The sequence below is a fragment of the Barbus barbus genome (assembly GCF_936440315.1).
Source record: "Barbus barbus genome assembly, chromosome: 44".
NCBI lineage: Eukaryota > Metazoa > Chordata > Actinopteri > Cypriniformes > Cyprinidae > Barbus > Barbus barbus.
The window spans coordinates 6,587,357-6,611,838 of record NC_136722.1 but is presented as its reverse complement, the minus strand read 5'-3'; the positions used below and the strand labels follow the sequence as shown (position 1 = coordinate 6,611,838).

Sequence of the window (24,482 nt, the reverse complement as noted above, 5' to 3'; positions counted from 1 at the left end):
ACAATTATTCTAAAGGGCCTTTTACATGCTAAAAAAAATATATAAAATATCAAGTAGATGACAGAAAGCATGTAGGAGATTATGCAACAGGTTTTTCAAAATTTTGATCATTTGATAATTTAGAGGCCTAAAAATGTATAATAATAAAATGCGACTCTACATGCATTTTTGTAAAACACCCAATTCCAGATTAAATGTCCACCAAAAATGTTTTAATAATTCCAAATAATAGTCCATTCATTTGTCTTTCATGTTGCATGTACAACAACTTTATTATGCCCAGGCTCTTCTTCTCATAAGGACAGAAGCACTTTGTTTACCAACTCTTAAACAGATGGGGCAATCAAAACCTCAAGAGGATGCAGAAGAGGCTGGCGGAAGAAAAGGAATACAGCATGGCCTTGACCAGTGTCATTGGTATGAGGTTCCTCTTTAAAGGTGGAAGTTCATGATGTCACCAAGGGGCTATGGGAAATTACATCATATTGGTTGGTTGTTGAGCACATGCTTGACTCGATCCAATCATGATGTTCAGAGCATGTCTAAACGTTTGAAACATGCATGTGATAGAGAAAAACAAAAACAACCAGAGATGTTTATTATTCAAGATGATTCACAAAAGAAACGGCTGGAACCCATTCCAGAGGATTTCAAAAAACTATATCAATACAACTAGCATATATCCAATTCCCACTGTTTTTTTTATGACATTTTTTGTTCCAACATCCGCTCAAAACTTCCAAATTAATCACCATTCCACTGCTTACAGTACAGCAGAATGGGGAAAATAATAATAATTCAATATTTGTGCCAGCCACTTGTTTTCTAGTATCTTTTATACTGCACTACCAAAACATCAAGTTTTGATTAAATCGTTGTGGCTGTACACTCATTTCCTGCATTTTTTGTTGTTGTACTGACTGTGGTTAAGAGACTTAAAATATCTCAGTTTTTTTATTGTTTTATATTAAAGCATTTTGCAACTGAAACCACTTCCATGTTTTGTATAAATTTAACACGACAATGTCCAAAGGTTTTGATGAGTTAAGAAAGAAGTTATAATGTCGTGAGAGCAAAATTTTGATGTTGTAGAGTAAAAAAAAAGAAGAAAGAAAATAAGTAATGTTCCTTAAAAGATGGTTTGAGCATAACTTCAGGCTGTAGATTTTTATTAAAAATCACTGTCTTCATCAACTTCAAAATCAATCACATGCAGCTCATTGTTTTTTTGTATCCCTCTGTCTTCTTCCTCCTCCTCCTCCTCCTCATTCTCTGTGCTGTTTCTGGGTTCTCCTCTCTCCCTTTTCACAATCTGATGATATTCCTGATGGATTCCAGTCAGAGCCTGTGCAGCCTCTACAGATACTTTCAGTTTTCCCACTACATCCTGCTCTTCATCCGCACTGACAACTGAAAGAGAAAAAACACAGTCATGCGTTTATTTCAAGTAGATTTTAATCTCTTTTCATAATGACTGAATCATACCATCAATTTGTTCTTCAATAAAATCATTTCCAGTCAGCAGACGTTCTCGTAAATCCAAGTAGGCATAGCCGACATCTTCACATTCTTCTTGCTCGTTCATTGGCTCACTGACTACTGTGAACTTTAACCTAGATGATTGGAGGGGGAAAAAAACAGAGAGGTTAGAAGATCTTCATTTTATTGCCATGTGAAATGGTCATTATTGTTATATCTATCATTATCTCTCATTTTCTCTCTGTTTACCTGCCCTGGTTGGGGTCTGTACCTTCCAGCATGGTGTAGAGGTAATGTCTCAGAGGAGCTGCTTCCATGCTATCCACATGGATAACTAATGATGATAATAATGTGTAAGAGAACATGAATTGTTAATTGTGTTATTTTGTATTTCAGTAAAACCAAGTTAATATGTTAAATTCTTAAATGCCATGATGCCTTTGTGAAAAGTGTGCTTAATTATAAAATATGTGCACTTGAAAATCTTAATAAAACTTTACTTGCAGGTATTATAATATCAACAAAATAAAAGGCCACTTAAGTGTACTTAAAGCTAGTACACTTTCTTAACACACTTAAGTACATTTTTAAAAGATGCCCTTAAAAAAATTAAAAGTTTTACTTTAAAATACATTTTAAATAATTGGAATTTTATGATTTTTTATCAATAAGTGTACTTATTTTGAACATTTGAGTAACATACAACTAACATACCAAAGCTAAATGTAAAGTACTTTATTATGATTTATGATAGCTGCTTTGTGTTATCCGATATTGCATTTAAAGTATATCAATTAAATTGGAACTAAATTGGAAAACATATTTGATTTTTAATATACAGCTAATGTAATGGGCCAATGTGGGTGGGTCTACACAGAATTAGGTTAAAGGACATTTAAGACACATAAGAATAATTTCACTTTTGTGACCTTACCTCGTGTAAAGTTATAGTGTATTTCCTCCCCGTCTGTTGGTTTACGCAGGGACATGGGCGTTTCTGTTGTCTCCATGGGAATACCTAAAAGGCGGTACTCTACATATACCTGATGCACTGATTGGTCAAGTGCAACACTGGAAGAAGGGTTAAAAGAAAGTGACAGGATTTCCACTCTGAGTCTGTCTCCCTGTGAGAAAGACAAATGTTTGATTTTATAACATAGAAATTACATTTTGCATTTAAGACCAGAATCATCTATGCAAGTACATGAACTCCAGCTAGATTTCACAGAATGTTTTGAATAGCAATTAATAGTGCAATGCAAGTATGTCTTGCATTCTTTGAGTTGCCACAAGGGGCATTATAGTTGATTTACATTATTATAAAATGCAAGTCATTTTGTTTACTGTTAACATCTGGCTTAATGAGAATGACACTATTTCGACACACTATTTCCCCGTCTAAATACTGTAAAGCTGATATAAAGCCACCCAGCTTTATATCAAGATGATGTAAAGCTGCTTTGACACAATTTGCATTGTTAAAAGCGCTATACAAATAATAGTGACTTGACACAGACAAAGTTTAACTCTTATCTACTCTTCTGAGTAGTGATATTTGTTAAAAACAGCAGGACCACATGCTTGCACATTTATTTGCAGAGCGTCTTTCACCATACACAAATTTTAGCATTGTCTAGCACATATATCAGTGTCACGGTGACTTGGGCACAAGCCTGAGCATTCAATAAATATAATATTTAATTTTAATATTTAAATCATTAAACATTGGTCAGTTTTGTTGTTAGTGAGAGCAAGCGATTCTCAAAAAGTAATAATGAAAATATGGTTGGATGCCACCAATGAAAAAGGTCTGAAAAGTCTGATCCTCGATCACATACCTGAGTGTTCAAAAGTAATCAATGGATTTAAATAATAAATTTTGTTAATTACCAGTCATTTAATTACTGTAGCATACTGCCATTCCATACTGTAGCTGAAAATTACTTGAGGTAATGATTTTTGATGAAAATGTCTTACAACCCGAATTCCGGAAATGTTGGGACATTTTTTTAATTTTAATAAAATGAAAACTAAAAGAATTTCAAATCACATGAGCCAATATTTTATTCACAATATAACAGAGAACATAACAAATGTTTAAACTGAGAAATTTTACAATTTTATGCACAAAATGACCTCATTTCAAATTTGATGCCTGCTACAGGTCTCAAAATAGTTGGGACGGGGGCATGTTTACCATGGTGTAGCATCTCCTCTTCTTTTCAAAACAGTTTGAAAGACGTCTGGGCAATGAGGTTATGAGTTTCTGGAGTATTGGTGTTGGAATTTGGTCCCATTCTTGCCATTCTGGCCATTCTGCATTTTGAACTGAGCGCTGATAACACGCTGGAAGGTCTCCCTCCTCTTTAACCCAGAGGACACGGCGTCCGTGATTTCCAACAAGAATGACAAATTTGGACTCGTCTGACCATAGAACACTTTTCCACTTTGAAACAGTCCATTTTAAATGAGCCTTGGCCCACAGGACATGATGGCGCTTCTAGACCGTGTTCACATATGGCTTCCTTTTTGCATGATAGAGCTTTAGTTGGCATCTGCAGATAGCACGGCAGATTGTGTTTACCGACAGTGGTTTCTGGAAGTATTCCTGGGCCCATTTAGTAATGTCAATGACAGAATCATGCCGATGAGTGATGCAGTGTCGTCTGAGGGCCCGAAGACCACGGGCATCCAACAAAGGTCTCTGGCCTTGTCCCTTAAGCACAGAGATTTCTCCAGTTTCACTGAATCTTTTGATGATGTTACGCATTGTAAATTATGAGATTTGCAAAGCCTTTGCAATTTGACGTTAAGAAATGTAGTTTTAAAAGTATTCCACAATCTTTTTACGCACTCTTTCACAGATTGAAGAGCCTCTGCCCATGTTTACTTCTGAGAGACTCTGCCTATCTAAGACATCCCTTTTATAGCTAATCATGTTACAGACCTGATGTCCAGTAACTTAATTAGTTGCTAGATGTTCTCCCAGATGAATCTTTTCAAATTTCTTGCTTTTTCAGCCCTTTGTTGCCCCTGTGCCAACTTTTTTGAGACCTGTAGCAGGCATCAAATTTGAAATGAGCTCATTTAGTGGATAAAAGTGTACAATTTCTCCGTTTAAACATTTGTTATGTTCTCTATGTTCTATTGTGAATAAAATATTGGCTCATGTGATCTGAAAGTCTTTTAGTTTTCATTTTATTCAAATTTAAAAAACATCCTAACATTTCCAGAATTCGGGTTGTATATCAAGGTAAAGATTTTAGTCATATCACCTGCCTCTAAATAGTTTAAACAGGCAGCTGCTGGAAAAACAACACATAATGCTTTAATCCCCTATTGAGAAAGCCAGAGGCAATTTTTTTCTTTGTTGACATTCTATTTTATGTAACATGTCTGTTGTCTGTTAGTCAGCTGTATGATCATCACCTTTTTATGCGGTTTTGGTGGGTGAGGAATTATGATGACATCACTTCCATTTGAATCTCTTGATTCATCAGACTGAGGGGCATCTACGTCACTTTGACCTATTTTGGATATAAGAGGTAAAAATAAGCTTTAACTCACTGTAATTTGTGTAATGAATAAGTGACTTCTGAGGAAAAAACTCACTTCTGTCTTCAGTTTCATCTTCCTGATCTTCATCTTCCTGTTCCTCCTCCATTTTAATTTGCTTCAAAAGAAAACCCATTGAAGACCCTTTTAAACTGACTGATTCAAATACACAATTGACACTAAGTATTCTTGTTGCATTTACTTCCCAGTTCCTTACCTGCGTTGAGTCACTTCGATAGCTCTTTTGACAGCCAGGGGTGCTCGGCACTGAGGCCGATGGTCTGAAGTCCATAACTCGACTGGATCCATGCGACTTAATAGACATGGCAGGACTCGGGTAAGGGGACATTGTGGGTTTCAGATTGTCCTGAACGTGCAACACTGCAGTGCGGTGTTGCTTCCGTCTAACTGACCTTGAATGTTGAGCCAAATTAGATGGAGGTTTCTGATGATATGATATGGGTTCAGTGACCTGAATGGATGGTGATGGAAGAGGTGTGATTGAACCTTTTTGAGGGCTTCTAATGGTTGTGGATGGGTGAGTGTCAGTGGTCTTGGCTTCATGGTCTGGTGGAGGCCGAAGCTGAGACTGAAAATAAGTTGAAAGATTGCATTCTTTTCTGGTATATTAGACTTGTAGGAGTATGCTCCATCTCTCACTTTTTTCTTAATTCTGTAAAACTGAACTCTTATTTGTGAAAATATCTGCTTTCTGAAAATGACTACCCAATTCTTCCACAATTAAATGCACTGAATAAAATGGTAGATGCAATTATGTACATTTAAAATATATTCAAAATATTATAAAATGCAAATGACAAAGATGATCAAAATAACTGAAACAGTTGAGCCATTAAGTTATTGAAATAGTTATAATAAAATGTCAGTTAATAGTTAACAACATTGATAATGACTCTTTTAACAATTAGATTTACATTTAATATTATATTTGTATTTCATATTTATTGATAGAATTCATTTAAAAATGTAACATGAAATGTGAAAGTGTAAATGAAATAGCGTGGGAAGTTATTGTCATTCACAGACACTCACCCTGGGCTTTGCAACAGGTCTCTGTGAAACCTCAGCACTGGGCACCATTCTCTCTTTCTCTACTCCTTCTCTTTGTCTTGAGGGTGCCTCAGGTGACTGGAAAGGGTACTTCCACCTGAGAGTCGCTCTCACCATTCCTCTTGGACTGCCAGCAGGGTCTCTAAGCACATAATCACCTGACAGCAGGGAACAAAGTAAACATTACTCACCACAGTTAACCTTTGTCTTTGTGAATATTAGTTATGGTTCTAAATTTTAGCTCATGGATTTTGATACCTAGAGAGAAAAAAAATAACATTTTGTTACTTTGTTTCTCTTGGCTGAATCTCGTAAAATTGGTTTAAAAAAAAAAAAACTACTAAAAAGTGAAAGTGAAAGTGAAGTGACATACGGCCAAGTATGGTGACCCATACTCGGGTTCGGTGCCTTGCTCAAGGGCACCTAAGTCGTGGTATTGAGGGTGGAGAGAGAGCTGTACATTCACTCCCCCACCTACAATCCCTGCCGGACCTAGAGCAACCTCTGGATTACAAGTCCGACTCTCTAACCATTAGGCCACGACTTCCAAAAAAAAACTTTTACTGGGCAAAAGTTTGAAACAATTAAGATTTTTTAACCTTTTTTTAAAGAAGTCTCAAATGCTCATTAAGCTTAATTTATTTAATCAACAAAAAAGTAAAAACAGAAATGTTGTAAAATATTATTATAATTTAAAACTTTTATTTATTTATTTTTAGAATGCAATTTATTCCTGTCTTGGCAAAGCTGGATTTTCTGAAGCCATTACTGCAGTCTTCAATGTCATACAATCCTTTAGAAATCAAATGGTGCTTATTTATTATTAATCTTCGTTGGTGCTCAATTATTAATGATCGGTCTATATCTAAATGATCAGTGTTGTAAATATTTCACAACCTTACTGTTTTTACTGTATTTTTATCAAATAAATGCAGTCTTGGTGAGCATAAGAGACTTCTTTCAAATACATTAAAACCATCTTCATTATTCCTAACTTTTGACTGATAGTGTATGCACAGAATTAAATTCCCAATTATAATTTTTTATTTAATTAAGGTTCTGTTTATTTGCATCCTGATCGTAATGATCGTTACCTCTGATTGGTCTGCCTGCTGCAAGGGCTCGTAATGGGATTGGTGTCTTTGCCAAATATGTGGGAGGAGTCTGACGTTCGCTGTCATCAAACACGTACACCCACAGGCTGCTCACATTCAGGTATTCTAATAAATCTGTGGTTACAGCTAATGGATAGCTTGCTGAGTCTTCAAAGACAGGATCCACACAGCATTGAATTATGGGTGTAGAATGAGGTGGTAGGTCATAAAGGCGATATGTTAAGTATGCATCAGGGAGAAGTCCTGGCCAGCGGGTATTGAGGCCCACACAGCGCTCCAGTACCACCTCAAGCTCATTGGGTATCCCTACCCCATAATCATATATTTCCTGCAACACACACACAAAACACACGCTTATCAGTTTGAGGTAATACATTCGGTAACACTTTAGTTTAGGGACCAGTTCTCACTAGTTACTTATTAGCATGCCTATTATATTGCCTGTTTATTAGTACTTATGAAAGCTGATATTAATGCCTTATTCTGTATAACCATATTTTACGTCCCTAAATCCTACCCCATAACTAAACTTAACAACTACCTTACTAACAATTAATAAGTAGTAATTAGGAGTTTAATAAAGCAAAATAGTTAATAGTTAGTTTTTTCAAACCATGACTTTCCTTCTTCCTGGAATACAACTGGTAATGTTTATAACCTCTAAGCAGCTCGTTTTCAGTTACAGTAAACACATAAAAAGTCCAAGGGCTGTTGACCTCCAAAAATGATAAAAAGCAAAATAAAACTACTAGGAACTATTGTTATGGCATTTTTGGTGCCTCTTTTTTTCTGTTTTATAATTTTTGGACTAGTCACTATATAATTTTACTGTATGGAAAAGAGCAGCTTCTGCACTTAATTGTACTGAATGTACACAATATTTAAAGTATATTTTAAAAAGCTTTATTTTTAGATATCATATTAATGAAATTGAAGTCTATTTAAGCGTACTTAAAAAGAATACACTTTCATGACTTTCTTAGCACACGTAAGTGTTACAGCATTTATAGACATTCTAAACTCCATTGGTGTTAAACAACACGTTTCAGGACCTACTCATTGTCGAAATCATACTCTAGATTTAATACTGTCATACGGAATTGATGTCAGTGGCGTTGAAATATTGCAGCAGAGCGATGATATCTCAGATCATTATCTAGTTTTGTGTGTATATTCCATTTAGCTAAAGCTGTAAAGTCAACTCCTTGTTACAAATATGGTAGAACCACCCCTTCTATCACAAAAGACTACTTTATAAACAATAAATATAATCTTATAATCTTAAAAATAAATAATCTTCCTGATTTATCTCAATTCCTCAGCATATCCAATAGCTCAGAACAACTTGATGATGTAACAGAAACTATTGACTCTCACTTTTCTATCACTTTAGATACAGTTGCTCCTTTACGCTTAAGGAAGATTAACGAAAAGAGTCCAACACCGTGGTATAATGAGCACACTCGGGCCCTAAAGAGAGCAGCCTGGAAAATGGAGCGCAGCTGGAGAAAAACAAAATTAGAGGTATTTCGTATTGCTTGGCGGGAAAGTACCCTATCCTACAGAAAAGCATTAAAAACTGCTAGATCTGCTTACTTTATGTCTCTTTTAGAAGAAAACAAACACAACCCCAAGTATTTATTTAATACAGTGGCTAAATTAACAAAAAATATAACATCAGCAGGTGCATGCATTACCCAGTAGCACAGTAGTAATGACTTTATGAACTACTGTACTTCCAAGATCGAAACTATTAGAGATACAATTGTAACCATGCAGCTGTCAGCCACAGTATCGCATCAGATAGTGCACTATAGATCCCCTGAGGAACAATTCCACTCATTCTCTTCTATTGGAAATGAAGAATTGTATAAACTTGTTAAATCATCTAAACCAACAACCTGTATTTTAGACCCTGTTCCATCTAAGCTCCTAAAAGAGGTGCTTCCAGAAGTAATAGATCCTCTTCTGAATATTATTAACTCATCATTGTCATTAGGATATGTCCTAAAAACATTCAAACTGGCTGTTATTAAGCCTCTCATTAAAAAAACACAACTTGACCCCAAAGAATTAATTAATTACAGACCGATCTCGAATCTCCCTTTTCTGTCAAAGATATTAGAAAAGGTAGTATCATCACAACTATGTTCCTTCTTAGAGAAAAATTATATATGTGAGGATTTCCAGTCAGGTTTTAGACCATTTCATAGTACTGAGACTGCTCTCATTAGAGTTACAAACGACCTGCTTTTATCATCTGATCATGGTTGTATCATCTGATCATGGTTGCACCGCTTTTGACACTATCGACCACAACATTCTTTTAAATAGACTAGAAAATTATGTTGGCATTAGAGGAAGTGCACTGGCATGGTTCAAATCGTACTTATCTGACCGCCATAAATTTGTGGCAGTAAATGATGAGGTATCATACCAATCACAAGTGCAGTATGGAGTACCTCAAGGCTCAGTACTTGGCCCCTTACTTTTCACGCTTTACATGTTACCCTTGGGAGATATCATTAGGAAACATGGTGTTAGCTTTCACTGTTATGCTGATGATACCCAGCTATAATAATAATAATAATAATAATAATTTGTTTTTATTTGTCACATACACAATTATACAGAGTATAACCAGCAGTGAAATGTGTGCTCTACATTTAACCCATCCAAGTGTACACTCAGTAGTGAACATACACCCGGAGCAGTGGGCAGCCAACGCTGGGGCGCCCGGGGAGCAGTTGGGGGTTCGGTGCCTTGCTCAAGGGTCTCACCTCAGTCGTGGTATTGAGGGTGGAGAGAGTGTTGGTTATTCACTCCCCCACCTACAATCCCTGCCAGACCTGAGACTCGAACCCACAACCTTCAGGTTACAAGTCCAACTCTCTATCCACTAGGCCACGACTGCCCCTATATATTTCTTCGCGACCTGATGAAACTTACCAATTTGCAAAATTAACAGAATGTATAGTTGATATCAAAAACTGGATGACTAGCAATTTCTTACTGCTAAATTCTGTAAAAACAGAGGTGTTAATTATTGGACCAAAAACTTTTGCATGTAATAACCTAGATCACTGTCTAATACTTGATGGCTGCTCTGTAAATTCTTCGTCATCAGTTAGGAACCTAGGCGTACTTTTTGATAGCAATCTTTCCCTCGAAAAACATGTTTCTAGCATTTGGATTTTTCCATCTTAAACATATATTTAAAGTACGACCTATGCTCTCAATGTCAAATGCGGAAACATTAATTCATGCATGCATGATCTCGAGGCTAGGTTATTGTAATGCTTTATTGGCTGGTTGCTCTGCACATTTAATAAACAAACTCCAGCTGGTTCAAAATGCAGCAGCTAGAGTTCTTACTAGAACCAGGAAGTATGACCACATTAGCCCGGTTCTGTCAACACTGCACTGGCTCCCTATTAAACATCGTATACATTTTAAGATCTTGCTAATTACCTATAAGGCCCTGAATGGTTTGGCACCTCAGTATTTGAGTGAGCTCTTATCGCATTATAGTCCTTCACGTCTTCTGTGATCTCAAAACTCTGGCCATTTGATAATATCTAGAATATCAAAATCAACTGCGGGCGGGAGATCGTTTTCCTATTTAGCGCCCAAACTCTGGAACAATCTACCTAACACTGTTCGGGAAGCAGACACACTCTGTCAGTTTAAATCTAGATTAAAGACCCATCTCTTTAACCTAGCTTACACATAATACACTATCACATTTCTATAATTCATATCCATTAAAGGATTGTTAGGCTGCATTAATTAGGTCAACTGGAACCGGGAACACTTCCCAAAACACCTGATGTACCTGTTACATTGTTAGAAGAATGGCATCTATGCTAATATTAGTCTGTTTCTTTCTTATTCCGAGGTCACCCTAGCCACCCAGATCCAGACTGTATCCAGATCATATGGTGGATCAGCACCTAGAGATGACCTCTACAACCAGGACACCTAGATGAGCCCCAGAGACTGATCCCCAGTGAAGAACCTGTCTCCACGACGGCCATCGGGACAAGACCACAGGAACCAGATGAGTCCTTTGTACAATCTGATTCTGCTTTAGCCTAGATTTAAACTGCTGATTTTGTCTGGCCAGAGGAGAATGACACTATTTCGACAAACTATTTGTCCCCACCATGTGGTATGTGGTGGCATTTACCTCTGGTTCCCCATGAGCCCATTCTGAAGCCCCGGTGTGTCTTACAGCTGTTCTACATGTGGCTCTTTCCATTTGAGGTTCTGTGAGTTCCACCTGAGGGTGTAAACACACCCAAAATTCAAGGATTCCTATAACTTCCCCTTCAGCTCCTGCAGAATAAAGGACAAAATGCAAAATGCAAAATATTATTGCAATAAAGAGCTATAAAAGTGAAAAGAATGCCAAATCGAACACACCTATATACCCATATAAAGCTATTTTACTGCAAAGCTCATGTGACCTTATTTTATATTACCTGTGATGTTGGTTCTGTTTTTCATTCGTTCACCCCTGCGCTGTAGAGCTCCCATCAGAGAAATCCTCGCTCTCCCACGGGTCATAAATTGTACCCCTCCAAGCGCCTGGTGCTGTTCAACAGTGATGGACCCACCCTGAACCCTGAGCTTCTCCAGGTCGAACTCAGAGAGGGCGTAATGCGACGTGAAGCCATAATTTGGCTGTCCACCTGATATTAATGAAGTTGAGAGGGTTTCAAAGTCGAGAAACCCATAGGTACAAAATGTTGCAACCCCTTGGTGATCTCCTGTGCCTTGTCCCATGAGTCTCAATCCCAGAGGTGTAAAGGTGGCTCCTGTTAGATGGATCTCCAGAAGAGATTGTCCTCCACGCAGCTGTGTGATTATGGTGCCCTCTGCGGCGGGCTTGACTGACTCTTGCTCCAGCCCTGTCCAGGTGTACTGCAGGGGTATGGTTTGCTTATAGTTTCTAGGGCTGTAAGCAATCTCTTTGAGTTGAGCTAAAATAATGGATGAAAATATGTTTTTATCATGGAAATAGAGCAATAGGGGAGAACGGGGCTAGTTGTCAATCTCTCTTTTATTCAATATTTCTCAGCATAGGTTTATTTTTTAAAAGGCAGTGTCTATACAGACATACATTATTTTAAATTAATATTGTAATATGCATTAATGTGTATTAAAGTTGTGTGTGTGTGTTTGTACGGCAGGTAAAATAAGTATTGAACACGTCACCATTTTTTCAACATTTCTCACATCAGCACAGTTTATTCACTATAGTTTAGAAAATGGTAATAAAATGTGACGAGTTAAACTGTGTCAGAACAAATTCATCTCGATAATTTCAGACACTTTGATAGAAAGGTATGTAATGAATTAGGTTGAATAGCTGTCAGCTGTAACATTTAAGTACACATTTAGATTAGCAAATAAAGAAAAAACACTTAAGCAAAACAAAATACTCAGGTCAAAGTGTCAATAATTTTTGGTCAAAAATTTCTATCGATTTTGCTGGTAGCCCACTATATGAAGAATCTTTGGGTAATACGTCACAGTTTACTTTATTTTGCTATCCTCACTTACATAATGAACTATAGGGTCCTGCACCCACAAAAATGATAATTTTTGGTTTGACTGTATATACTGTATAACAAGCATTGTTACCAATTGGACTTTTAACTAGAGACTTGTGACAGCTAGCCCCAATTTCTTGTATACTGTACATGCAGCAACGATAGTTCCTCTAACCTTGTAAATTGCTGATTTGAAGGCTTCTGCTTTTCATCAGTTTGTCATTTTCAGCTGCCCTCCTTCTATTCTCCTCCCTCTCTTTTTCAAATTTTTCCATGACTGTCTTCATCTCGTTCTATAAAAGAAAATACTCTAGGTGTAATGGTTGATGTGTTGGTTTATGTGGAGTGAAAAGAGCAATATTCAGAGAAATATATGCAACAGTTGCAATATACCGCATTCTCACTGCAAATGTGCGTGTACCTGAAGGTCAGCATTTAGTCGATGTTGCAGTAATAACAAGTCCCTTGTTTTCTGGAGTTCCAAAACAGTTTCTGCATATGAAGCCTGTACTGCAGTCAAATCCCTGGATGTTTCCTCTATCTTTTCGTCTGTTTTCAAGAAGCACATCATCCCTTGAGTCTCCCGCTGCATTCTAAAGGCCTAAGAGAAGAGCACACAAAGAAACAGTTATTATATAGCTGCTGAAATGTTTTGAAATATCTAAAAATGCAACTTTTAAAACTAAACATCTTACCTTAATCTGCAGCAGAGTCTCACTCAGATCTTCCACACTCATATCAAACTCCTGATAGAGAACGAAAAACAGAATATATGGACATTATATGGAGATATACTGATTTACAAATTCTAATGAGTTGAATGTCTGGCCCAAGATTCAGTTTGTGAATTAAATTTTATCCCAACACAGCAAATTTTACTTTTGTAACAGAGTCCAGTTTTTCTTGCAAAGATGTGACTTCCAGCCTGTGCTGCAGGTCCTCTCGCTCCAAGCAGTCATGCTTTTCTCTGAGGAACATAACCATATCTGAAACACATTCAATTTATTAAAAACATGTGCATTAACACATTAAAGAACTAGAACATTTGATATTTAGCATATGGACAATCCAATTTGACATGTTGACTACACAACCTCCAGGAGTCACAATATCACGTATTAAAGCTGCTACAATGAACACTTCCACAATGGAATGGAGATGCGGTACAGAAGTGATGCTGCCAGTCAAAAGTATGGCAATGCAAGAGTCTTACCTCTATCTCGCTCCTTCTCCTTCTGAAACTGGTCATTCTCTTTTCTCATCTGTTCCTTCTCCTGCTCCAGCATTTTCTTTTCTTTCCTTTCTTCCTCCAGTCTTTGTTCAAGCCTCTGTACATCCTCTCTCCAACTCCCTTCTTTAAATTGTTCACATCTTTTGTCTTTTTTCTCATGTTGTCCGTCTTGATGGTTCTGAACAGATATAGTGCTATGGAGGAAACCAGTGAATTTAAACATACAAAAATTGTAGGCCTTATTTTTTTTGGTTATTTATAGGATGTTTTGGGGGCCAAAAACACATAAACCTACAACCAGGTCCATAAGTTGAATACAAGGTGTCTGCGTCAAAATTGTATGGATAGGCCCAACTGACTTTACAGAAGATAAATATATGAAAGCCCAGATCAAAACAGTAATCTTGAAAAATGTAAGCGTTGGATCAGACTCGTTGTTCTTATATGTTCTCATGACGATCAGTTTACACTTTCATGATTACATGATATTTGCTCCATTAAATAAAAAGACTGTGATAAAAGTTGTGTGTTTGGGCAGTTTCAATAACACTACATCCAATTTACATGAATGCTTCATTGTCAGAAAATTTGAGTAGAAAATTTATTTCCTCTGTATATCTGTCGGACTTCTTGACTTTTGGGTAGATTCCCCAATTTCTCCCTGTAATTTCAATAATATATTTTATTCTACAGTTATAGTTAGTGTTTGAGCATAGCAACCTAAGTTTAGATACAAAAATTTGTGCTTTCTGATTTTTGCACAATCATAAACTATGATAAACTAAATCTACATTTTAAGTAATTTATTCCAAAATCATCTGGTACATCAACTAGTGAGCCGACTGGTGTTCACCTGTCACACTGTCCATTAAAATCAATGCCCCCATCCATGCCCCAGCCTAACACCTATGAATCACTCACCTCTCCAGAAGTGAATCATAGCTATTCTTCAGGAGGTTCCTCTCCCCTTCCAGGTCTGAAACCCTCTCCTGAAGCTGAAAAACAGATGTTAGTAAAAGCCACAAACACAAAAACTTAAAACAAAAGTGCAACTTGAACAGTACCTCCCCCAGAGCTTGCAGTGAAAGTGTGGCAGCATTGAGCTGGCCCTCAAGTGTCAGCACTCTCTGCTTCTCCTGTTTCAACAGCTCACTCAGTTCCTCCACCTTCCCCAGCAGTGCTCCTTGGCTCTCTTTTATAGACCTTTGGCCCTACAGTATATTTGCCCATATAAGACAAAAAAGACATACAACAGAACCCTCTTTATTCAATTTTATTCTCAAACCTTGTACATGTTTGTATGATACTTTTTGTGATGAAGAAAGGTTTAAGGTTAAGCTTACCTCCTCCAGCTGGTTCTCATACGCCTTAAGGAAGAGTACAAATAGAGAGAATGAGGATGGTTTATTTTAATGCAGAAATATAATTTGGAAGACATTACACCAATGATTTCAAGTGAAAGACCCATGATCACTATGACGATGTGACAGCAGCTACAGTGCCCACCATTTTGGGGACCAAAAATGCAATGTGCATGTGTATTATTATAAAAAAAAAATGTCAGTGCACATGTGTGCACCAGGATTACACAAATGGTACACATGGTACAAATGGTGACTTTGTACAGTGCAATGTTCTCATTACCATTCTGGGGCATTATTTGTTCAGTGAGGCCCAAAGCAGAGACAAGCAATAGTAAAGCAGATGCACTATCATTTAAACGGATATTATTTTTCACTGTTTTTGCTCAGTTTTGGTCTTATGGCTCACCTCCTGAAGACCAGCAAACTTTTCCTGAAGGACCAGAAGGGAGATGCTTTTTTCAGAAAGCTGCTTCTGTAATCTTATCACATCTACATTATCTTTTATAATGAGTCTGTAAAGAAGAATAAAAATTGTTACATCCATGCTGTGTTGTTGACTAATTCTGAATGTGTTTGTAATAATACATTCTCTATGTATTATTACAAACTTTATCCTACCTGTGTCCATCGGCTTGTTGTTTGCGCAGGTCTTTCACAATACCTTCAATTTCTTTCTCTTTGTCTCTGAGCGTTTCTCTAAGAGACTGGGCTGACAGCTCCAGCTCTGCCACCCTCCCTTGCTGATTTTCTATAATGGTAGATCTGCTGAGAAAAAAAAAAAAAACAAGAAGGAAAATTAGAAACATGGGTGTAAAAGCCAGGTATGGACAATGCATAAGCAAGGTAATACACTGCATTAGAAACAAATTTGTAATTTGATTATTAATAGCATGGCAGCCGTGTCCTATCATATACGGATCATCAGGAATATATGCATAAATTAAGTCTATTTTAGGCTAAATAAACTAGCAGAGTCTTTTTGAGTGAAAGCAGATCTACATGGTAGAAGTCTCTATGAATTCTGCCATAAGATGAAGAATGCAAATGTTTTTAATGTATTTATTACATTAAATAATAACTTTTTTTCTTTGTGCACTTTAGCTGAGTTGCAGGTATATGAAGCAAGGCACTATACTGTGTTTTGCAGAATTGCAAAGTATGTAAACACATAAACATTCAACAAACCTGAGTAATGCAAGTCTGCATATACATAGGAGAAAGATGCAGAAAGATTGAGGATAATATTTTTTTGTGTATTGACCATCACTATTACAGTTTGTAACTCACATAGAATCCCATAAAAATGTAGATGACATAAATAGTATCATACTATTCATATCATATCATAAACATTCAAGACCTATTTATATATTATATATGTTGTATGTTGTAAAAACACACAAGCACATACCCACAGGTCAACTTACAATCTGTCTATCTCTCCTCTGGTGTCATCCATTGAGCTGATGCCATAGCGGGCAGGAGCGGTTTGGGCAGCTCTTCTGACCCCTCCGTCCCCATCCACACCTCGCCCTGAGACGGAGAAAAAGAGAGTAGATTCTGAATCAAATCTGGAATACAACACCAAATATACACCCCTTACAAAAAGTACTGTGGTGATTTATTAAGTACTGATTTAGGACTGGCTTATTAAGTCATTCAAAGTATTCTTTGTATTTATAAGCCACCACTGTATTACCAATGACCAAAGCAATATAGCAATATTACCATTTTATCATACCCAGTGACCCCTGACCTGTTCGTGGCCTGTTATGTGTCCTGACTCCCAGGTCTAAGATGTGTTGCTTGGCTAAACCGAGTTTGCTCTGCAGCGCTCCCTTCTGACTCTCTAGAGTCGCTACACGAGCCTCTAGCTCTTGAATAGTGTCCTCCAGCTCTCCATCCCTCCCTGCAGATGGGGGGCCTTGCTTTAATCGTAGAAGTTTGGTTGATAACCTGAACAGCCAAGACAAAATAAATTTAAAAATTTGCATTAAAGCAATGATCCTTTCAAGACTGTGTTTCCTTTGGGCATAAAAGAAAATAATAAAAGTTCAATAAAGCAAAGATCTCCTCTTATGGTGTTCTGTTAGTTAGTGTGTGTTTGTGTACCTGCGTAGTTTTTGCTCTTGTGTGCGGCTGTGTTGTTTGAGAAGTGTGCTCTCCTCCTGTAGACGGAGACATTGGTCCTCCAGCTGCTCTCGTGGTATTCTGAACAATCGCCGGCGATCTGTATAAAGACAGAGAAACTTACAAAACAACCCAGAGGACTCTTTACATTGTTTGATCAAAGGATGCTCTTCCATAGCCCAGGAAACTGCAGAAAGAAGTTCACAGTTGTGGTATGTTTAATTGAGTATCGACTGTGTCTCAGATGTTTGTTATAAAAAGGAGAAATTGAAAATAGGCACAAATGAGACAGAGCTATTAAATGTAGATAGCATGGTTGGCCAACATTCATAATTTTGTCCAACAAGTAACAACTAATAATTATGATTTCAAAATGATTTCAGACATTGTTGAGATCTCCTATGAAAACCTGAAACAGATACTTGTGATTTCTTATAAATAATAATAAATAGTATAATTAAATAGTACTAAATTAAAGCAATATGTGTTTTAATAAATTAATAAATAAATAAAAATAATAATTAAAGCTTCCAAGAAATAAGTGCTTGTTTTCAGGACTATATGGACACACACCTTACCCTTTATTTTGAGCACCTGTGGTGGTCTTCTCCAGTTTCTGGTGTCTTGATCTGTGTCTAAAATAAAGCAGTTCCACTCATTTAAAGAAACCATAAATAAAAATGCAAATGATTTTTCAACTTAAACACAAAGCTCTATACACACCTGTGAGAACAGTTATCAGCCCTGCTCTCAAGCCCACGTCCCTCACCGGGAGGTCCCCTGCTGTCTCATCCACTGCCAGTGACATCATGAGAACGACCAGACCCAACCAATCACTGCCTTTCTGAGGAAAGGGATTCAGGCAATGGGGCACCTTTCAGTATATTGTTGTGACTTCTCTTATCCTGTGTCACACAACAATGTGGAAATGAAAAAATAGTAGTTAAATGAAATTCCATCTACACAAATATACCATTTACATTAATATTAATATTACATTTAATATTCAGGTATTACAGAACAGGTATTTTCAATTTAACAGACAACCCACTGACTTCCAATATAAAAATATTTTTGAAAGATGAATTCATATTTAAAGTAATGTTATTCAGCGTGATTTGACAATGCCCCAAATGAAAGAATTTAAAGTGGTCAGTGTTACAAAGTGTTAAAGTTCAATTTTAAATGAAAGTTAAGAGTTAAATTTAGATTTGTGACCTTATATTTGAACTACAAAACCTTTCTTTTCTTTCTTTCTTTCTTTAAAATCAATACTTTTATTCAGGAAGGATACATTTAATTGATCAAAAGTGACAATAAATATTTATAATCTTACAGAAGATTTCTATTTCAAATGCTGTTCTTTCAAACTCTCTGTTCATCAAAGAATCCACAAAAATATTAAGCAGCACAACTTTTTTTTCAGCTTTGCTAATAAAAAGAAATGTTTCTTGAGCACCATATCATCGTGTTAGAATATTGTGAATAATTCAAAATATGAATATTTGAAATTCGTATGGTGATAAATCATACTAGTGATCCATAACTTTTCAGTTTCAAACTATTTTAAACAACTTTCCATCTCTCATCATTTTTATTCATTTATCTTTCATTACCTCTATTCATTTTAGAGACTGCATCAAATTCTTCTCCAAGTACTTTCGTAAATTTGTCGAATAGCAGGACCACTTCTATTAACTAGTGAAAGCAAGCATGTGCATAGACACAAACTTCAGATGGACAGATTTTATTGCAACTTCCTTTAATCACGAAAACATTTTAATCTGGACAAATAAATCCAGGGATTCTGATGCAGATGGAAAGGAAGACATGGATGGCACTGACATAATAAATAAGCTGCGTAAAGTTTTCTCAGTGACATACCTTTATGTGTGTCTGTGAGTCTCCTGCACTCTGCAAAGAGCTTTAGTGAGTGTTAATCCTCCTCTCAGCACCAGTCTCTGTCATTCATCTTCCCTCAACTGGTCTGTCCTCTCCTGTTGTCCACCTGTACTTCTGTCTTCCTCGCAGTCAACTCATCATCAGCAGCATGAAACTTCTCTCTCGTTTTTGGTCTGATTGTTAGCTCCTCTCTTTCTTGGAAAGACGCTGTTTCATCAATCCTGCTTTAATCTGCTTAATCTCTCTCTGCAGCTCCTCCTCTCAGTTACTTGTGTTCCTGCCAGTCTCAAAATATTTCTCAATTACAAATATCCTACACTGTGTATGAATGCAAATATTTCATAATATGTTCCCCAGGAGCAAACAACTTCAAACACTGATCATTAACTATTTAATGATTATTAACTTTGTCTAATGACAAATGCTACACGACGGTTATCAATATTAAAATGAGCAGCATATGGCTTGAGAATTGTTCTCTAATCTGATTGGCTGTCGTTATAGTAACTGTCTAATAATCTGATTGGCTGTTGTGTTTGTAGTAAAGACAAGAACAGGAGGTCAATGGAGAAAATCAGATTACAAGACTAGGATGAAAGGAAGATTTAGTGTGTGTGTGTGTGTGTGTGCGTGTGTACCTGGTATTCTCTGTGTTATGGGGACCAAACAAGGATTGTAATGCCAGTAAATTTTGACCTTGTGGGCACTTTTTTTTTTTTTTGGTGATCATCTAAAAATGTAGAAAATTTGGTGATGGGTAGGAAGCAGAAAAGCGCTATAGAAATGTAATGAATTATTATTATTATTATTATTATTAGGGTTTCGGGTAAGGGGATAGAAAATAAAGTTTGTACAGATTAAAAACCATTGCAGTTATGGAGAGTCCCTGTAAACCATATACCAATATGATTTATGAGGACACAAATTTATATAATGACATGGATATGACATAGGTATTACAACATGAAGGTGATTTATGGGGACATTTTCGGTATCCCCATGATTCAAAAGGCTTATAAATCCTACAGAATGAGTTTTTTTGAAAATCTAAAAATGCACAAAGTTAGGTGTAGGGTGATAGAAAATACCGTTTGTACAGTATAAAAACCATTACGCCTATGGAGATTCCCCATAAACCATAATAACCAAAGCATGTGTGTGTGTGTGTGTGTGTGTGTGTGTGTGTGTGTGTGTGTAAAAAAAAATTAACTTTAAAATATGCAAACTCCAAAAGTGCAAATGTATATATTTCAATTCTAATTACAAGTGACTGGAACACTTTATTTATCTAGGAATCACAAATGTCACATTAAATCAAATCTGGAATAAACAATGGTTTGTGTTCTCATTGCATCATTTAACTAATCGGAAAACAAAAATCAATAATCATATTTAAATAGAATAACAATTATCTTCACTCTACATCAATTGTTTTAAATCTGACAATATTTGCTCTGTTACATTTCTATTTTTGTTGATTCTTCATATTGTCACAATATCGTATGTCTGATCCCCATTGTCAGTACTGACAGGTTGTATAACCAGCGGTGCATTGTTATTTCCTGTGTCATTCATGTCTGGGTTGAAGTAAGCCAGTAGGCTCTCGGTAAAGCACTGTCCAGTGAATGAGTAGATATGTGTGCATGCACTCGTATCATAAAATGATACCTGACCTTTTTCGTAATCCACATATATACCAATTCGCTGTGGAAGAGTTTTTAGTGACAGAAGCACTGATTCACGGTCACAGGCCCTGTACTCGCTGCCCCCTCGCAGACAAACTGCCCAGTAACCATCCTGTGGGCTCAGCGTCACCAAACCCTTCTTTTCGACAGATTTCCTGGCCACTCCCAAGTCCCATGCTGTTTTACCTGAGACTCCAACTTCCCAATAAGTCCTTCCCCTTGAGATGGGCTCTCTCGACAGGACACATGGTGCTGTGTCAAAACGTTCAGCATTGTTTGGAACGTTGCGTTCTTCGTTGCCGTCGGTCACGCACTTCCTGTCTGCAGACACCACCAACCAGGGGTTTGCTGTGTCAGGGTCAAGGGTCATATCCACTGCAAGAATCACATAAGGCAAAAGCCATAGTAAGTTTTCTGAAAAATACCGGTGTATGTAAATGATAGTGTATCCACATATTTTACTGTAACGAAGAAATGTACCAGAACTGTAAGTGTTTAAGATATATTTATAAGATATTTTAAAGATTAAAGTAAAGATTCAAGATGGCTCAAAGTTTCAAGAAAAGATTCACAATGGTTCAAGGACTCAAGATTAATCTAGGATTTAAATGAAGATTTGAGATTGTAAGTAAAGACTGAAGTAAAGATTGAAGATTGTTTAAGAATTCAAATAACAATTCAAGATTTTTTAAAGATTCAATGGGAAAAAAAGATTAAATGATCTTAAAAGACTCAAGATTGTTCAAAGATTTAAGTAAGGATGGTTCCAAAATTTTAAAGGGAGAGAGAGAAATCTTAATAGATTGTTTAGTCAAAGTCCATAGAAAATTCATAGATTCATATCTTAATTATATTTTAATACCTGCATACTCAGATATTGCCTCAAGTTCTGTGGAGAAAAAAAATCCCATCACAATAATATGTAACTTTCCTTTGTAATTAAAATATTAACATTTAGTTATTGTTTTAGCTGTCAAATGCCAAAAAATAGTAACCTCTCTTTGTGACAGTGCATATTTGTGTTTTCAGTAGTTCTTCTGCAGCATTCATGGTTTCTCTGAGCACCTCCAGACCCTGATGGGTGTGCACACTGACCTGAGACCAGCTTTTACACTGAGGCATCTCACTTGGGCTACGGAAAGCCTGGGAGGGTCAAATGCAAATACAGTAATTAAAGTCATCATCTTGTGTCACAACTTTCGAAAAAGATTTTTTTTTTTCACTGAACACACATTAAATTCATACTGAAATTATTATTCTAAATGATCAACATGCACATCCAGCTGCTAAAGTACAGAAGAGTAACCTGTATAAGGTGGAGGTGGTCTTCAGAGCATGACAGCTTTTCCAGTTCAGAGATTCTAGCCTTCAGTTTAGTGATCTCCAACTCCAGCTCTTTAATGAGGCTCCCTACACGTTTCTCTTCAGTTTTCTGCATGTGTTTCATCTTCCTGAGCAGCTCAGACTGGCTCCTCTCAATAAACTGCTGCAGTGCAGTGAAGACCTCAACACTGTATGCCATCTCTCTTTCTGTGTTCTCCTAAAAGAGAAATAGCAAATATCATGAAAGGCCTTGTGTGTAAAAGCATTCCTACTTTGGTAAGCTAATAGGATGAAATTCTTAAACACTTTAGGTGGCAGTTTTGTCATCTGTTTTAACATAATGTTTAATTTGTTAAATATTTAAATATGGCTGATGTCACCTTTGTATGTTGTCTGCAAAGAACAATGTTTTGAACATTATTACAATTAAATTTTAGAAACTGATAACTGGATAATTTGTAATTCACTTCTGATAAAAAAACAAATAAAAAAAATGTAAATGTAAACATTTGTAAAAAATACTTACTTTATTTAGTTTTAAAGAGTGTCTGAGTTCCTCAACTTTACTCCATCTCTCCATAATCATCCGCTTCAGGTCAGACTGTGTCTTTAATAACTGAGTCTATGAGAAAGACAGAGAAAATATGGATGTTCTCACAATTCTGTCTCATGAAAATACATAATCTTTCGTGAGAGTAACTGTAAAGCAAAACACATTGATAAAAAAACTGTGATCATACAATAATGAAGATCTAATGATAATCAAGAATAATAATTCAAATTTAAAAATGCTTCTTTGATAAAAATCACATGTAAAAGTGCTTTGTAGTTGTTGTTTTTTTTTTGTTTTTTTTTTGGTGAATTATGACCAAGACAGGTTCTTTATGTGGTCACTCATTTATTGTGTGTCTGTGTGCGCGCGTGTGTGTGTGTGTGTGTGTGGGGGGGTGTTATTTATGAACCTTGTTTGTTTTCAGATTCAGATCAAGTCAGATCAAATGTACATTATGTATAAATCTTAATTTGACACTTAAGGGTCACATATAAAAAAAACACAGCTGTCAGTTTCCAGTAAAGAGTTTTCATCTATCTATCTGAAAGAGAGATCCAGAAAGTTGTAAATGGAAATGACCCCAAAGCAGCACTGACGGCACATTCCCACTAAGCTTAAATATATATCTATAATAGCCTATATTATATTATACCATTGCTTTTGCTTTGACAAAAATGGCAATCATTCACTGGACAAGTAGCAAACCTTTCTCTCTGCCCATTCTCTCTCCACTGGTATTGTGTGGTGTGCGCTGTGTTTTGTATTCATACACAGCACACAAACAGCAGACTGGTCATATCTGCAGTAAAGCTCCAAGGGTCTTTCGTGTATCCTGCATATTCGCTTGTCCATCCTCTGTGGCTGCACCAGCGTGTGCTTGGTGAACCTGGAGGTGTGGGAAGTCACATGAACCTTACAGTATGATGCCACACACACCAGGCATGATTTTACAGCACGGGGCGCTTTCTCTAATGGACACATGTCACATAAAACGTTGTCTGATGCAACTGGACGATACTCTGATGACCTCTGACCCTTCTGCTTACGGATTTGCTCGGCCATCTCACAGGCAAAAGAATTTTCGCGGAGCTCTGGTGTTTCCTGGAAAACTGTGGAGCATTTAGGGCAATGGGAGGAGCCAGATGCTGCCCACTTTGCAAGGATACATGACTGGCAAAACGTATGGCCACATGGGAGGGACACAGGATGGGTGAAAACATCTAGACATACTGAGCACTGGAACAAACCCTTAGACAGAAGCTGGGTGGAGGATGACATCACTAGGGTGGATAAACAGGGAAGAAAAACACAGTGACATCATACATAATTGGATGTATTTAGAAACCTGGACAAATAACAAGAGGATTCTAAACACAAATGAGGTGGAAGGTTTTACTTGTCGCTGCTGCCATTAAATACACACACACACACACACACACACACACACACTCACACCAACATTCTTAACCATTCCAGAAAGAATATTTGGTGGAAAAGACTCATTCTGAACCGCTGT

At 36.8% G+C, this 24,482-nt stretch overlaps 2 protein-coding genes across 2 annotated transcripts; both read right to left on the bottom strand.

Moving 5' to 3' along the window:
• Positions 1-193: 193 nt before the first annotated feature.
• Positions 194-19,622, bottom strand: LOC306863591 (protein fantom-like). Its single transcript, XM_079407018.1, has 27 exons — positions 19,388-19,622; positions 18,227-18,408; positions 18,082-18,138; positions 17,486-17,603; positions 17,130-17,329; positions 16,801-16,906; positions 15,992-16,138; positions 15,780-15,885; positions 15,353-15,376; positions 15,074-15,220; positions 14,931-15,004; positions 13,992-14,203; positions 13,658-13,764; positions 13,474-13,524; positions 13,200-13,379; positions 12,954-13,071; positions 11,705-12,205; positions 11,410-11,558; positions 7,200-7,548; positions 6,088-6,263; positions 5,252-5,623; positions 5,092-5,152; positions 4,909-5,006; positions 2,414-2,603; positions 1,729-1,813; positions 1,486-1,613; positions 194-1,410 (listed from the first exon to the last, which is right to left on the bottom strand). Exons 2-27 carry the CDS (start codon positions 18,312-18,314, stop codon positions 1,172-1,174), a joined length of 4,083 nt encoding a protein of 1,360 aa, XP_079263144.1. The 5' UTR covers positions 18,315-18,408; positions 19,388-19,622; the 3' UTR covers positions 194-1,171.
• A 1,265-nt stretch (positions 19,623-20,887) lies between these two features.
• On the bottom strand, positions 20,888-24,244 carry LOC306863264 (E3 ubiquitin-protein ligase TRIM21-like; the record flags this gene model as incomplete). Its single annotated transcript, XM_079406509.1, has 6 exons — positions 20,888-21,465; positions 21,953-21,979; positions 22,086-22,233; positions 22,397-22,630; positions 22,940-23,035; positions 23,672-24,244. The coding sequence occupies 6 exons, from the start codon at positions 24,242-24,244 to the stop codon at positions 20,888-20,890; spliced, it is 1,656 nt and encodes a 551-aa protein (XP_079262635.1).
• Between the last annotated feature and the right edge of the window lie 238 nt (positions 24,245-24,482).